The following is a 16,684-nucleotide window of genomic DNA, read 5'->3' on the forward strand; positions in this document are numbered from 1 at the left end:
AGTCATCACTGTTCAGAATAATGATTGAACACACTCTTATCAGTGATAATCAAACCCCAAAGCCGTCACTGCTGAGGTAAGGAATCAGTCACCACAGACAGGCCCGGCGTTCGCTGCTCTCACTTCCAAGCCAAGGCTTTCTCCTGGAAGCACGCATTGCACAGGTATGGACCGCAATTAAAGCCTTCAATGCAAGTTCCAGCCCGGCTTTCACGGGCTGCCCTCGAGCGCTGCGCCCAGCGCTCACACATACAGAGACAGCCCCGGTCAGTGCCGGGCACGGAGCGGGGACGCCTGGGCTTCCACCCCCAGCCGCGCTGCAGCTCCAAGTGCTCCCACTGGAAAGCGTTTTCGCAGCCCAGGGTGGGGGAAAAGTTTTTTCCGCCCTACAGAGAGCGGGGTGGAAAAGCTGGAGCGCTCCGGGAAGGAGCAGGGTGAGGTCGCCTCAGCCCGGGGCTGGGTCTGCCCCGCGCCCGGGAGCTCTGAGGCGGAGCTGGCAGCCCTGCCTCGGGGGATCTGACAACCCTGTCCTGGGGGAACCTGGCGGAGCTGGCAGCCCTGTCCTGGGGGAACCTGGCAGCCCTGTCCTGGGGGAACCTGGCGGAGCTGGCAGCCCTGTCCTGGTGGCACTGGCGGAGCTGCCAGCCTCGTCCTGGGGGAACCTGGCGGAGCTGGCAGCCCTGTCCCGGGGGAACCTGGCGGAGCTGGCAGCCCTGCCCCGGTGGCACTGGCGGAGATGGCAGTCTTGGATGTCTTGGGGGAACCTGGCAGCCCTGTCCCGGCGGGGCAGCGCAGCCGCCCGGGGACTCAGGCGGGATGGGCGAGGCTGAGGACTTGGCCCGCTGCCCCTCTGGGCGCTGTCGAAACTGTTCGAAGCCGCTCGGGCACATCCTGCGCAGCGGCCAAAGGGTGCACTGAGGGGGGAAGTGCCAGCGGCGCTCGCTCCCCGCCGCCCCGCGGAGCCTCCCCCGCTCCCGCACTCGCCTCCGCCCAGGCCCCGCGCTCCGGGGCCCACCCCGCGCTCCGCCCGCCGGGCTGGGCGGTGGCTGCCGAGGGTCGGCGGCAGCCCCCGCACTCGAGCGGCCTCCAAGCCTGGGCTGACAGGGACGCGGCCTGTGGGTGCCCCGTGCTGCGGAGGAGAGCGGGACGAGCCATCTCCGCCCTGCTCGGGCGGGAGCGGCCGCGGTCCCGGAGCCCCCAGAGCAGCCCCGGACACGCTTGTGCAGAGGAGGAAGCGGAGAGGTAAGTCGGCTTGAACACTTTCGGCCCTGGAAATGAAATTCACCACTAAGTTTTCGAAAGTGAATGGATTTTTGGAAGTCAATGAACTTTCTCCCTAGTAGGACTGAAGGGAAAGTTAGTCCAAAACATTCTGCAGCGGATACATTTAAACCTGTTACACAGCCTGCAGCAGGGAAAAACAAACAAACAAAAAGCAAGATCTGCTTTAGCCTGAGGAGCTCTTCCTCCTGCACTTTACACAGTCGGGCCTGACAGCATTTGGTGATAACACGAAGAGTTAATGTGCTAACAAAGCCCCATTGCTCTGCTACATTTATGTGGTCTATGCTGTGGACATCTCTGGGAGAGGGTCATATTTGACATCTACCAAAGAGGATATTCTTGTTTCTCCTGTATCAACAGAACAGGGTGTAAGTGTTTCAGGCACAATGACCCTCTCTTTTTTGTTTCAGGATCAGTTTAGAAGAAATGGGGTAGGATAGTGCTCGTGAAGAGGAGCCACTGAAAGAAGAGAGTGGATGTGGATCAATGTGGCAAAAAGAATTGCACATTGAAACTAGCATTTTAGTTTTAATCCATTCAATCAAAACGTGTGCTAGTTTTATATTAAATCAGAGTGATTTAAATTTTGACCTCTGCACTTCAGAACTCAAAAGCACCGAGCTTTGTGAATCATCTACTGACTGACTGTCAAAGTCACTTGACTGTTATGGCCAGGACACTGCTGACTGACTTCATTCCCAGCTCTCTTTACAAGATAAAAATTCTCTCAGATGTTATTCTAACATGTCTGTTCCATTTGAAGTAAAACAACAACAAAATGCAAAGAAAACCTTGAAATAAAATCTAGCTATATAGCTGAAAAACATGGTGGAGAAGATTTAAAATATACTATTTAAGTTATTTAAAAGCAACATTAGGTTTAGCTTTCTTGGTTGGCAGTTCAGCCTTCTATCCCAGACAGAGGGATAGAAGTCTACCTGTCTTGAGTCCCTTAAGTCTATTTTTACATATGACCCCAGATGGAGTTGCAATTGTAGGTACCCAGGGAATACATCAGCCTTACACTGTATTCGGAAAGGTGTTATAAGGAGGCAAAGAGCCCTAACACCTGGTTTCAGAATTCCACTGCCCACTTCTAGCTAACCAGTGTATGCTAGCTGTATTATTATATTCTAGCAATGGAATTTTCCTGCTGAGATTCTCCTGCTCTCCTCAGTCTTATGCAACTACCAGCCATAAGTCCTGCTGAATAGGAGCTTCAGAAATACAAACTTTTTAAAAACAAGCTCCAGATTTTGAAGCTCTACTGCAATACAGGGAATGTATTTTATGTTGCTGTCATATGCATTCCTGCAAGTCTGCCCCCTGATTACTGAGGAACATTTTACTACATGTTCATAAAGAGGTCGTTGTATAGGGAAAACCCAGATAAAGGCATGCAGTAACATCCAGCAAAGTCCAAAAGATTTTTTTTGTTTGTAGTGAGTACAGAGCATCCCAGTAGGACCACAATGTATAAAACCCGCTACTTCTACCTATTTCCTTTCAACACAGCTACTGCAACATTTAGAAGAGTTGGCCATAACACTGTAGTTCCCTCATGGGACAGAGTATCTTTCCCAGATTATCAGAGCCCAGACCCATATTCTACCAATCTACTGCTCCTGGATCAATAAAGTCCTGTGGCCTACCAGTTCTGCAGGTTAAACACAGGTACTACAAAAGCATAACCCTTTTCATCACAACTAAAACAAACAAAAACCTTTCTACCTTTGCATCCTCTGTTGCATTGCAAGAAGCTGATAAACCTTTTTCTTCAAGAAAGAATCCTTTGATACGGCTTCACCAGCAAAAAAACCTGACACCATCCCCATCTTCAGCTGGGAGCAATTTTGAATTATCCGTGTGAGGAGAATCAGCTGTGTGAACTTTAGGCTCAGACACATCCCCAGCATCTTTTTTCTTCTTTGCAGAAGAAATTTTTCTCCATGGCTGGTTGTTCATTTACAAGTTTTGGGGTTTGTACAGCCCCAAACAAGTTTATTACAGGTTTTCCTAAGAAAAGTCAGAGAGTTATGCGTCCTCCCATCTGTTCCCAAGAGTAAAGAAACATACTTTTGCAGATGAGATTGTACATAAAATTTTAACTCTACGTGGAAAATTTCTAACATTTAGCAGCAATTCACACCTAATTTTGTTACAGAGGATTCAACGTATTTCTGGAGAATACTTGTTTATCTCTTTCAGCTGGGCAGTGCTGGGAAAGATAAGTGTAATGGACACTGGATAAGTTGCTGTCTCTAGAATACACGACAACAGTTTAGACAGAAGTCATGGGCCAGGGAGAAATACTATTTACAGTCTCAAGGATACCCTGTTTCATTAATTGTTTAGACCAAAAGGAATGGTTTCAGGGGGAGAGAGCAGGAGAAACCCTTCCTGGCCAGCAGGAGCAGTACCTGTAACACACAGAAAATCTGGCACTGAGTCCCTGTGCCTGCCCCAGTGTGACACAGAGCTAAACCTGTGGTACTTCCAAGGCTCACAGGCTCCTCTGAAAGTAACAATCTTGCCATCCCTACTCAGCCTAAGGATCTGGTGGTGTTAGATTGTAACTGTACTCACAGCATTCTTGCACGATCTGGTTTTAGTAGCGAGGTGGAAAGGTCTGTATAGATAAACAGATTTTGCCTTTCCCTGTATTAGGAGACACACCTGCAAATCCAGCATTTTTCACCTTAGGGATAGCTGGAAATGAGTTTGTTACATGCTTGTTTTGTGGAGAATGGCAGAATGTGCAGGGAGCATACTCATAATTTCCATTGTGAATTGCTTTGTGTGATATCCCTGTCACAGACTTACAGAGAAGTTTTTGAAATTGTTGTTCTTAAATTCTTGCCTATTACAGGTGGATAAAGAGAGACTACAAGGAATGCAAAAGTTTCCACCTCTTATGGGTTTGGCAAATACTTGAAAATGTTCATCTGTCTCAGGAATGAGAAGCAAATCAAAATCAGACTACATATAATATAGGATAGTACATTTGACTGCTGCACAGACTGCATTAAAAGAATAATAAGACAGTAAATATTTACTGGTTTATTGCCATTGTTGTTAACTTTTTGGGTAATGAAAATGGGTAAAGTATACCATTGTCACCTGAAAATGACTGACATTTTAGAGGTAGTAATGCTTACATCTTAATTAGTATTTTTTGGGTTTTTATCTAGGGTAAACCACTGGATTTCTGTCAGAAATTCTGCAAGACTGACTATCAGTAAAGATGTCATATTTAGTGAAAGGACTTAACTGTCACAGTCCTGTGATGCACAAAGTAACAGGAAGCATGTTTAAAGCACACACATTAAAGAACACGTTAGTCATCCATGAACAACAATTCAGAATTTCACGTGCATCATCTCAGCTGAGCTCTGAGAAGGCAAACTCTTACAATTACGTGATTGTGGGAGCTGGGTCAGCAGGCTGCGTGTTGGCCAACAGGCTGACAGAAGACGCGCAGAGTTCCGTGCTGCTTTTGGAAGCGGGCCCCAGGGACACCCTGCTGGGCAGTAAAAGGCTCATGTGGAAGATTCACATGCCCGCTGCGTTAACCTACAACCTGTGCGACGAGAAATACAACTGGTACTACCACACCACGGCACAGAGGCACATGGACAGCAGGGTGATGTACTGGCCCCGGGGCAGGGTGTGGGGCGGCTCCTCCTCGCTCAATGCCATGGTTTACATCCGCGGCCACGCCGAGGACTACAACCGCTGGGGCAGGCTCGGGGCTCTGGGCTGGGACTACGAGCGCTGCCTGCCCTACTTTAAGAAGGCACAGACACACGAGCTGGGCCCCGATCAGTACAGAGGTGGGAATGGCCCCCTGCACGTGTCCAGAGGGAAAACAAACCATCCTCTTCATCGGGCATTCCTGGAGGCAGCCCAGCAGGCTGGGTATCCCTTTACAGATGACATGAATGGCTATCAGCAGGAGGGCTTTGGCTGGATGGACATGACTATACACCGAGGTAAACCATAAAGGGGTCTCCTCAAGTAATTTCTATTTCTGCTCCGGAAATAATTTTGGAATATGGACGTATAATCTGCACTGAATGCCATTTGAGTGTTTAGGTTACTACCCAGCTATGGCACTCTGTATTTACACCCTATTCATTTCTCAGCAGCTTGCTATCGGTGTGCTGTGTATTTCATTGCAATGGTAGGAATGTCCTGATTCACAGTTAAATTATTTCATTGTGATTTTTTTTATGTTAAAACAATATCTTAATAATTAATATCAAATCATATTTGCTTTGAACTCTATAAACTCTATGAAGACTTTCCCTGTGTAGGCGTCCTGGTGGTTATTGGCCAAATTCTGAAGCATACTGAGCATGACTGTTTTGATACTTAATGTAAATATACATTGTAGGTCAAAGATGGAGCACAGCTAGTGCTTATCTTCGCCCAGCCATATCACGCCCAAATTTATCAGTTGCAGAGAAGACACTTGTAACAAAAATCTTGTTCCAAGGAACAAAATGCATTGGTGTTGAGTATGTGAAAAATGGGCAAAGGAAAAAGGTAAGAGATTTTCAATTTCCAGTGTGAAAGGTATGAATCAGAGCTAAATTATATTTTTTTTTAAATGTCTGTTAAAAATGGCACTTTACTGTGCAAAATGTTTTGGTTTTTTTAGAGGTTTTGTTGATTCTTACAGTGTATGATTCCTTGTCAGTTACTTTACGTAGATGATGTTCCAGTTGTATTGATTTAGAGATTAACTTCATCATCACATTTCCATCTCCCAGAGCTGAGGGGACAAGCCATAACATGATGTTACACAGAGAGTTATGTAAGATGTCTGACTGGAGCCTGTGGTGCAACCTGCCCTGTCTCAGCACATTGACCAGAGTGCTGCAATGGGGATGTTTCTGAAAAACAATTCTGCCAGAGGAAAATCTGTAAAAGCCAGATATTTAAATCTGAATGGCTCAAGGGATAAATGACAAACCTTGCTGCAAAATGAGTATTTCTCAGTTTCAGTCCAGCTTGCGCTGAAAATGTGATTGTGTGGAAGGAAGCTTGAATTGTCATTACAGAACTCTGTGGATAATTGTTTCATTTTATGCCTCTTTCAATCCATTGACTTCTGTAAGACCTAAACGAACCTCACTTGCCTTAACGGCTGATTATGGACTGGTCTGTAGGTAGGATATTGCCTAAAAGGGGCTTGTATGCTAATAACCTAAGATATTTAGTCACAAACTATTATAAAACAATTACAAAGTGTAATAATAATATCCGAGAGAGGGTTGAGCACAAATCTTGGTGGTTTGAGTTCAGTAAGCCTTCTAAAACTCAGCAGACAAGTTCTGTGACTGAGCACCTGCCAGAAGTTAAAATGCAGTATAAATAATCTGTTATTTGATTTTTTTAAAGCACAGATCAAATCTGCTGCATTCTAAGTGGATTGCAAATGATAATCATTTTACCAATATCAAACAAAATTTTCTGATTTCATAAGCTATTAAATTTCTGTAAAAACAGTACCTCTAATTGCTGTTCTTGTGCCATTATCAAGATCAATTTTGTTGAAGAAAATCTTGGAAACCCAATTACACATGATCAAAGACTTTCTGAATACTGGATCATTTAATTGTGAAATTCTTCAATTGCTATGACTTTTCATACATACTGATATATGTATGAATTCTACATAGTGAATAATATATATTTATATTTATATTATGTACTGTACAAAATGCATCTTTGAAGTATTTTCCTTCCTTCTCTCCCCCTTCTCCCTCCCTTCCTCCCCCAGCATCAGAACTGCAGGATTACTCTGCTTTTACTTTCTGGAAAATTTTATACCTGTCAGGATGGAAGACCTAATAATTTTATTGCATTATGGACATCAAGATGAAGCAATTGACTACATTAAAGTGTTTCTGTTTTTACAGTCTGTTTTAGATAGAATCTCTTTTACATCAGTCATCAGCAAAGTGAAAAGATCACCAAAACCTGATTCCAAAATTATTCAAAACCTATTCACCAGCCAGTGACTTGTTATTTGTCTAACACTGAAGTTCTAGAGATCTCCCAGGACTCCAGTAAGCCCTCTGACAAAAATAGGAAAGGTAGACTGAACATTCCTGGAGTTTTTAAGTTCAGAATGAAGCAGAAAAGTATATTTATATTTCATATAAAGGATGAAAGTGTTTTAATGTATTGTAGACTATCCCAAACAAAAGTGTATCAAAGTCACTTTTTCCTCTTAGCATGTTAGCTGTGACATGAAAAACTTTGTGTGGGCTAGGAATAACTACAGTGCTGACTTTGCAGTGAGTTTAGAATGAGCAAGCATCATTTGAATGCTGCACTGAACAAACTGGTACCAGTTCTGAGTGTACCATAGAAAATGTAAATAAGTTAAATAAGTTTGTATAACATGCAAAGTACAGCTCTAAGTATTGATTCAACAGGCTCTGATATGTTTTTCGTTAGTCTTAACATACTAATGATTGCCCAGAGCAAAACAAAAACAAATAAAAGATAACAGCACTGGCCATCTGTTGGCCATATCAGATTAGTAGTGTGAAAACACTTTTTATTATTATCACACTTGGATGTTACTGTAGCAACAATCTCATTTGCCATCTTTCTGTATAGCTGAGGTTTCATTCAAAAAGGACAAGATTACAAGTTAATATGCATTCCATGCTAATATGTTAAAACTCTGGGTCAAAGGCAGAGGAATAATTTAGCAGCCTGTATCATGACCAGCTCAGGGCTCAGACCAAACCATTTGATGAAAAGACTGTCAGCAAAACCAAGTTCAATCTGTGCCTGCAGCCAATTTTATCAGTAGTACTTTAGTGAATGGGGGGGGGCTTTTGAGAACTACCACGAGCTAAGAAATCAAACTTTAGCCTTGCTGCCTGATCCGAGTGCCACAGGTACTGTTCCTCTGGCAAGTAGGACAGGAGCTGGGCTCAATGTTTCTGTGCCATACAGTTTGAATGGATTGTAAAGATGGGAATAATACAGGAATGATCAAAGTAAAAGCTTGATTCCTTCTCTCTGTGGAAAATTCTGACAAGACAGGAATACATTTAAATGAGGAAAATGTGAGGGAAGGGTGTCTAATCGGGATCAGAACAGCGTAACCAAAGAGCAGTCTCTGACGCTGCTTGCATTCAGCTCAGGCTTAATAATCTCAGGGCTTTTGTGCTCATTTCCTTTCAGGTTTTTGCCAATAAGGAAGTTATTTTAAGTGGAGGTGCCATAAATTCTCCCCAGCTGCTCATGTTGTCTGGAATTGGAAATGCAGATGATCTCAAAAAACTGGGGATCCCTGTTGTTTGCCATCTTCCTGGTAAGGTTTTTCTTTCTTCTTTTATCTTCCTATGGATGCAACTGAACAACCATTAAATTATATTAATAATGAAATTGAATTTTCTTTATGTCAAGTTGTGAAGACTGAAACACATTGAAAACATGTTTGTTCCCAATCACTGGAAAGATGTATTGATTTTATACAAATCAGTGGAAACATGCATTGATTTTAGAACTAAGCAACAAACTCCTACTCTTTTTTCACCACATTTGAAAGTGAAAAATGCCTTTCTGAAGTCATATTTTTGTAGTTAAGCAGCACACTTGTCATTAAGAGTTTTGAATCAGTTTTGATCCACGACAGATTTTATAAACTCCCACTTTCATAAATATTCAAATATAGAAGAAATAATATTAACTTTTCCTTAAAGCTAAAGAAGTAAGCACAGTATTAAGCCGTATCTGGCAATTTTAGAAGAGCTGATATATCTGCCATTTAACTTTCTATTTTCATTCTAGTTATGCTATGTTTATGTAAAACCTTATTCTGACATGAGCAAAAGGCTGATGTGACTCATGGCCTTGGTCTGTGTCATCACTGCCCTTGTAAGAGGTTGGTTTAGTTCCCACTTAAGATGTTCTCTGCTTGAAACTTGGTGGGTAATTGTTCTATGTGAAATAACATTTTTTTTCCTCTCACTTTCTTCTCCCTCCCCCCTTTCTGCCCCCTGCAGGAGTAGGCCAGAACCTTCAGGACCATTTAGAAGTGTATGTCCAGCAAAAGTGCACCAAACCTATTACTCTATATAGTGCACAAAAGCCACTTAACATGGTGAGGATTGGTCTCGAATGGCTTTGGAAATTTACAGGTATGAAGCAAAGTATGCAATCATTCTACCACTAACTGATTTAGAATTATGACAGCCTTTTATCTGTGAGTTTTATAGTCTAGGAGTCTTAATATATAATCTTCTTCATGGTCTGGGAAATTACTGGAACTTGCAAATGGATTTGAACAATTTCTTTTTTTCTACACCAGAATATTTTAAAGTTTTTCTATCTTAGGTAATGAAGGAAGTTATTATATACCACTTTTAACATTGCTATATCTCATGCAAAGAAAAATTCTAAATTTAAAAATCAGTGCTACTAAGAAAAGCTATTGCAAAAAAGATGGAGAAAATATTCTAAATCAATGTGATGTCAATAAAAACATTTCAACTAACTTAAGTTTCCTATATAATTGTCTCAAAAGAATTTGTTGCTCTGATGAGAATTCTTTTGGCCTGCAAGTAAATGTGAGTTGACTTTCCTTAAAATGACACATGCATTTTACAGTACTTCAGTCATAAATTGTACCTTAAAAAGGATCTATAAATACAATCCTTGATGTCAGTTAAATAGCTTGGCCAAGCTTGCTGGATTGTGTTACTGTTTAGCAACTTATTCTGTGTATATGTGGCTTTTTACCACGCAAGTAAATATTGAGGGCTAACTTACAGTTTTAAACAGAAATGAAAATAAAATAAGGCACATTGCAGGGCTTTCATCTTTCCCTTCAGGGTAGGCACTGTGGATGGCTCTGCCTGTTCCATGTGACTGATGGGATAACTGGAGTGCACGGCACGGAGCGAGCAGTGCAGGGATATCAGCATGTGCAGCCAGTTCCCTCCACACCTGTTAGGATCCAGATCTGCTTCTGCAGTCAGACCCTTGACGTGCCAGTTACAGCAAGATAACTGTAGCATCCCAGTCTCAGATCAGTGGGATTTCCAAAGTTAAGCATATTTACATTTATCCAGGAATTAAAAAGCAGATGAAAGTGATGCACGCTGCTTAAACCACGAGCTGTTCATAATGGATTTGCATTCCTTGTGATCGACCCTGGACATATAAATTACTCATAGCAGTGCAACTAAGGCTTAAAAACAAGTGGACTTGTTGCTCTTCTGAGGTACTTAATGGCATCTTCTCTCTCCTTTACACTCCCTAGGTGAGGGAGCCACTGCCCACTTGGAAACTGGTGGATTCATCCGAAGTGAACCAGGGGTTCCTTACCCCGACATTCAGTTCCACTTTCTTCCTTCTCAGGTGATTGACCATGGTCGGGTTGCTTCCACAATGGAAGCTTATCAGGTGAGTTGAAGAGAATGTTCTATTAAGGTTTTGTAGCCATTAGCAAGGAGGTTTTTGCTCCATTATAAATATTGGTAATTTGGTTATTTACTGAAAATATAGTTTGTTCAGTATAATATGAAATAAACTGCTTAACCTCCTTCATTGGGGAAAAAACACTGCCTTGTTGTTTGATATTGCCACCAAACTTCTGTTAGTTTTTATCTCTGGGAAAGAAGGCAAGTCCTGAAATAAGTATTCACTCTACTGAAGTGCCATAGTGCTGTGGGTTAGGACACAATTTTGCAGTGGAGGAGGGTGTTCCCTGTTCCAATGCAGTTTAGACAGAGGTTTAAGTGAAAATATACAGAAACACTCATTTATTCACTGGCACAAATCCAAGCCCCTTTTTAGACTATTGTCTTGATCCAAAACTCTGAATGCTAATTCTGGGGAACTGTCACTGAATATACATGTTTTTCCTTGCTGATCTCTTTCCTTCAGAGTTATAAGAATTTAGTCCAGTTGCTGATTGTATTAGAGTGCTCTGATACTACTAAATTGCAATGGTTGTGTTTTAAATGAAAAGAGCAGCTGTGAGTTGATGTGACAGGCATATTTCCTCCCTGCAATGGAATTACATATTTACAAAAGAGATTATATAAAATGGAGAAATGTTCAGTGGTATTTTCCACTATCTCTGGTTAATATTTACATTTGCTGAATTTGTAAAGTCTATCTAAATTGCAAAAAAAAAAAATAATAAATAAATAAACAAAACTTGAGAAAATCATGCTGAGTTTGGAAGCAGCTCTGGTGGGACTGTCTCACAAATACAGCGTGGGTGTTGCAGGTCCACGTGGGACCCATGAGGAGCACAAGTGTGGGCTGGCTGAAGCTGAAGAGTTCAGACCCAAATGACCATCCCATCATTGAGCCCAACTACCTGTCAACAGGTGATTGCAGCCTCTCCTTGCTCTGATGTCAGCTTATTTCCCATCTGTTTCAGTAGCTGATTTTTGTACCTATTCAACACCAGTTCAGAAGCACTGGTTGGTACATTGTTACTAATTTCTTATTTATAAAAGTCAACTAGTATGAAAAGAGGTGATTATGCAAAGCACTGTGTAAACTAGAAAGAATTCCCTGTTGGGGATGAAGTCAGAATTCTCAATCTTTGCTGTGTCTTGCTGTTTCATCACTACCTCTGCTTGTGAAGAAATGAACTTCTTTTGCTTCTTTGTGCTGAGACTATTTTCCTTTTCCTAGACAGTGGGTACAGCAAGAGAAAGTGAGTTCTCATCTTCCCTTTTGGGCTTGTGCAATAAAAGTGACGGTTTTGTTCACAGTGGATGTAAATATCCGTGACTTTGAAAAATACTCGGCTTTATCCTGGCTTTCAGTAAGAAGTGAGAGACTTTCCTTCCAGCCTTTTTTCTGCAATGCTGCTTTTTTCTATTTGCATTCTGTATATTCTGGTAAATTAAATGTGTACTTACAATTTTCTTATTTTTTCTCTATACAGAAAGAGATATTTGGGAATTCCGCCAGTGTGTCAAATTGACCAGAGAGATCTTTGCTCAGAAAGCTTTTGAAAAATTTCGTGGGCCTGAAATTCAACCAGGAAATCATGTTCAGTCTGACAAAGAAATAGATGCTTTCATAAGGCAGAAGGCTGATAGTGCTTATCATCCTTCCTGCACCTGTAAAATGGGCCAGCCTTCAGACAGCACTGCTGTAGTGGATCCCCAAACAAAAGTAATTGGTGTTGAAAATTTGAGAGTAGTTGATGCTTCAATAATGCCCAGTATTATCACTGGAAACTTGAATGCCCCAACTATCATGATAGCAGAGAAAGCTGCAGATATAATTAAGGGCCTCCCATCCCTTGAGGAGAAAAATGTTCCTGTATATAAGCCCAAGACCTTGGAAACACAGAGATAAATAAATATTCTCATCCTTTTATATCATTTGCTATTTAGGCTTTCATCCACATGTTGGTATCTCATGCTGAATATGCCAACATAATAAATATGCAAAACAACATATCCTATTAAAATAACTATTAATTTGAATAATTTTTTTGTATTAGACAACCTACTGTTTCTTTTAATCAGCTGGCTTAAATTCCTTTTTAGAATCATAGAATGTGCTGAGTTTCAAGCGACCAATCAGGATCATTGAGTCCAACTCCTGGCCCTGTGCAGGACACTCCAAGAATCACAAATTTAGTTAAATATGACCTTTTGTGGTAAATTCAAATTTTCTGTTGAAGAGAAGCTGTTTCTAAATGCCAAGATGGTTGTACACACGAACCAGAAATACTGTGTGATTGCACAAGGAGTGGAAGAAATTAATGTGTGCTATTTTGAAAATGATTATGTTATTTGATGAATTTTAACTGCTGTGAGACTGTTAACCAGGATAACAGATAATCATCCTGCAAAGAATGGTTAAGCAAATGTAAGCACTTATGCAATGTCATATTCAAGAGCTGGATTAGTTTGTATCAGAATTCATAGGAAAGGGAGGAACCTGCATGTGCTCAGAGTTTGTCAAATGTGGTTTTTATGAAAGGAATGCACGGTTTACAAATCCTCACTCAAAGTTACATTTCACTAAGCTCAGTAGTCTCTAATTATATAGCATTCAGGGAGAAAACATACAGTGTATTTATCAGAAACTTATTTATCTAAAACATGCAGAACTGGATTTGATATTTATAAAAATCTACTGGAAAATGGATATTTCTCTTTGTGGTTTTTTGCTGCTTTTTTTTTTCCACAAGAAGCGTAGCAGAATTCTGCTCACAATTTCAGCTTATGTAGTTGTACCACTCTAAGCAGTAGGAGATCTCCACTTTGTATAATAACCTTAAAGTGATTGGTCTTGGCAAGATGATTGTTTGCAAAAGATATTTACTGGTAAATATTCTGAATGGTTCCTTGCTATCACTCCAATTTTATTTAGAAAAAATACAACCAAACTATATTTAAAATGAGATGTTACTCAAAATAAGTGTATAAGGTCAGATATTGATGAAAGGGGAAGAGGTCTTCTTAAATTAGAAGGCAAATATCTTATTCATGAACCAATACTATATTCTAGTTAGGACTTAAATCTTTGCTTTTAGATTTTCAGATATGTAAGTCAAGATACCTGAGCTTTCATGGCTGGTTTTGGTGTCAAACTAATTTTCTGATTACTGATTTAAAAAAACCCAAAAAACTAAAGAAACAGAATTCACTGAAAGAAATTGATTCCATTGATTATTTTGTATTTATTAAGTATCCCAAAGTAACTTCTGACTAAGCAGATGCCAAATCATAAAGTAAAAGCTTCTGTAGCCTAAGATTGCCCAGGACTTGTGGCAAAGACTAAACTTATATATTTTCAGGGGAAAAAAAAAGGAATTTTACACCATTTTAACAGAGTATAGGAAACCTTGCTGACTCAGATGTTGGCTGGAGGGACAACTGCAGATGTTTAAGGCAGAGAGCACCTGGTGCTGCTCTCTGTAAGGCACTGACTGGAAGCTCTGCTGAAGGAAAGGACTTCATTCCTTAGAGCACTTGCATAAACACAAACAAAACCACTGAAGATGGAAGATGATAGCAGTGAACTCTGCTCCAAAGGGAGACAGGTAAACCCTTTCTATGTATGTGATGCATTCTTTTGAAATGAGGGCAAGAACAAGAATATTTACGTCATAGGTGATTGATTAGCTGAGTTAAGGAGATGATTCATCTGGAGCAACTGTTTGAGAAAAGCATGGACTGTATATTCTGTACCTCCTAATGGCAAATAATTCTTTCTCAGCACTTATGCTTGTGAGATTTTTCTTTAAAGGTATTTAGTAAGTTCTAGCATCATTTGGAATACAATAAGGATATTTTAAGTTATATACACTGGTGAGACTTACCACAGTCCTGTGCAGTTGAGAAGGGAGGCAATTTGGGAAGATGAGATACTGAAGTTCCTGCATTTGCAGATTTACAACGTGGGTTTCCACTCCAGGCATGCAAGATGGGAATTGTTATTATGCAACTGCAGAGGATTAACTAGCCAGTGGCTTACATAACTTACCACTGAACATGCACAGACCTCTCCTCTGCTGTTATGCCAAGCTCTAAAAAGAGGAGTAAATAGGTTAGGTGTCTTATGTTCAGGAGACATTGCTGCACTGAGAAATCACATAATCAGGCATTTCTTCTCAAACATCATCATCTTTTCTTGCAGTTCTAAGGATCCACAGACATATTGCAGATTATTCCCTTTTTAAACACTTAAACATTTTCATTGCTGTGAATTGCATTTATTAATTTATTGAATTGAATTTATTAATTCCAGCCTCACTGCTGTAGAACATGGAGGCTCCTTCATGAGATTCCTTTGATGCAGTGCTGAAGGGTTTGTTACCCTGGGGAAATCTTTTAAGTAGCATCAATTTACCGTTGGTTTCTCCTGTGTTATATCTGGTTGCTGATACTGAATTCCTGTTAAAAAATTTTTCTGACTTCCAGCAGAGTCAAGTCTGCTAAAGGGTCCTTAGAACAGGTCTAGGTTATTCTAACACATCCTGTGGAGCACTGGCAGTCTCACAGCTAAAATTAACCATCTTTTACACCTTATTGGACTGCAGAACACAGATTGTAATTCCACAGTTTTACCTATTTAACAAAACAATACAGTGTGATTGTTCCCAATTCTACCCAGATATAAATTCTATAAATATACAGATAATATATGATGTGTTCAAAACCAGTTAACTGTAAAAGCTGTTTGATTCAAGAATTACTAGACCTGCCAGCATGGCTTGGACCAGCAGTGGCACTGCAAGAGAGAACACCAGCATCTCCATGGAAATGGCTTGCTGCAGATGCTCCAGGCAGTTGGAGGTCTCTGGCTGGGGACAATGAGATTAAGAAAGAAGAGTGACCAAAACCATTTCTTTTGTACACACATTTCAGCTCAAGTTGTTTCAGTATGAGAAGTGCTTTTAAAAGCAGCAGAATATAGCAGTATTTGTAAAATTTGCATTCTATTTAATTTATGTAAGATTTTGTACACCACAACCTTAAAATCCTTTCCAAGTGTCTGCTTTCAATTATTCTGCAACCAAATTAGGCAGCTGTATGAATACTGGAAAAGCAGGCTTGGAATATGCATTTTCTATAAAATAAACATAAAAACTTATTTTGCGGAAAAATAAAAGCATAAATATATTAAATAATATTAAATATATATAATGTATAATTAAATAATAATAAAATTAATTAAATACTTTTTATATTATAGTTAACATTAATTACCTTATTACACTATTATAATTTTTAGTCTCAATTCTGTCAGCCAAGCTCAAAAAAAGAAACTGTTTAAATATGAATATATTTTATAGATTCATTTTATCAGTGAATTTACTTCACTGTAGAATACTTACCAGTGTACAATTCTTTACTAGCATTTTTTCTCATTAAATACATATATAAATGAATTTGGAGTCTCATAAATGATGATTTAATTGTTGAGAGAACGTCTAGGTTTTTTGTACTAATTGCTATGATTGATAGTATTCTAAGGGTGCCAGTTACCACGTAATTTTGCATATATTGATTACTTGTTACCACATATTTCTGTAGTAAAACCAAACAAGATTTCTTTGAATCTATACAAATGTTATCTCCTAAGCCAATAACTACATAGAACATGGTCTGCAACTAAATTTCCTTCATTATTTATTTTTGCAAACAGCTCTCTCATAAAATTCCTTATCTACCTTAAATAGTCTCTCATCACACTATTAAATGCTGAGGACAAAGAGCATGAAAGTACAGCGAGGTCAGCAGATTGCTTTCTGTCTCCTTGGAGAAATCACTAATTAAAAATCCTGTCACTATGCTCAGTCTGCCAGACCTGACATGCTATCAAACATCCATGCTGGACAAAATACAAATCTGATATTGTTTTCCTCCTTTTTTTATTT

General features: G+C 40.1%; 1 protein-coding gene across 3 annotated transcripts; it reads left to right on the forward strand.

Moving 5' to 3' along the window:
- Positions 1-913: 913 nt before the first annotated feature.
- On the forward strand, positions 914-13,446 carry CHDH (choline dehydrogenase). 3 transcript variants are annotated; one of them, XM_088171553.1, is made up of 9 exons: positions 920-1,242; positions 4,476-5,276; positions 5,681-5,832; positions 8,497-8,626; positions 9,321-9,455; positions 10,580-10,722; positions 11,555-11,657; positions 11,975-12,110; positions 12,227-12,361. In XM_088171553.1, the coding sequence occupies exons 2-8, from the start codon at positions 4,529-4,531 to the stop codon at positions 12,067-12,069; spliced, it is 1,506 nt and encodes a 501-aa protein (XP_088027679.1). In that variant the 5' UTR covers positions 920-1,242; positions 4,476-4,528; the 3' UTR covers positions 12,070-12,110; positions 12,227-12,361. The 3 variants fall into 3 exon arrangements, with proteins under 3 accessions (XP_014725081.2, XP_088027679.1, XP_088027677.1); XM_014869595.2 differs by lacking the exon at positions 11,975-12,110 and having other exon boundaries at positions 914-1,242; positions 12,227-13,446; XM_088171551.1 differs by having other exon boundaries at positions 11,975-12,369.
- The last annotated feature ends 3,238 nt before the right edge of the window (positions 13,447-16,684 follow it).

The sequence above is a fragment of the Sturnus vulgaris genome, chromosome 11 (assembly GCF_052056855.1).
Source record: "Sturnus vulgaris isolate bStuVul1 chromosome 11, bStuVul1.hap1, whole genome shotgun sequence".
NCBI classification, from domain to species: Eukaryota; Metazoa; Chordata; class Aves; order Passeriformes; family Sturnidae; genus Sturnus; species Sturnus vulgaris.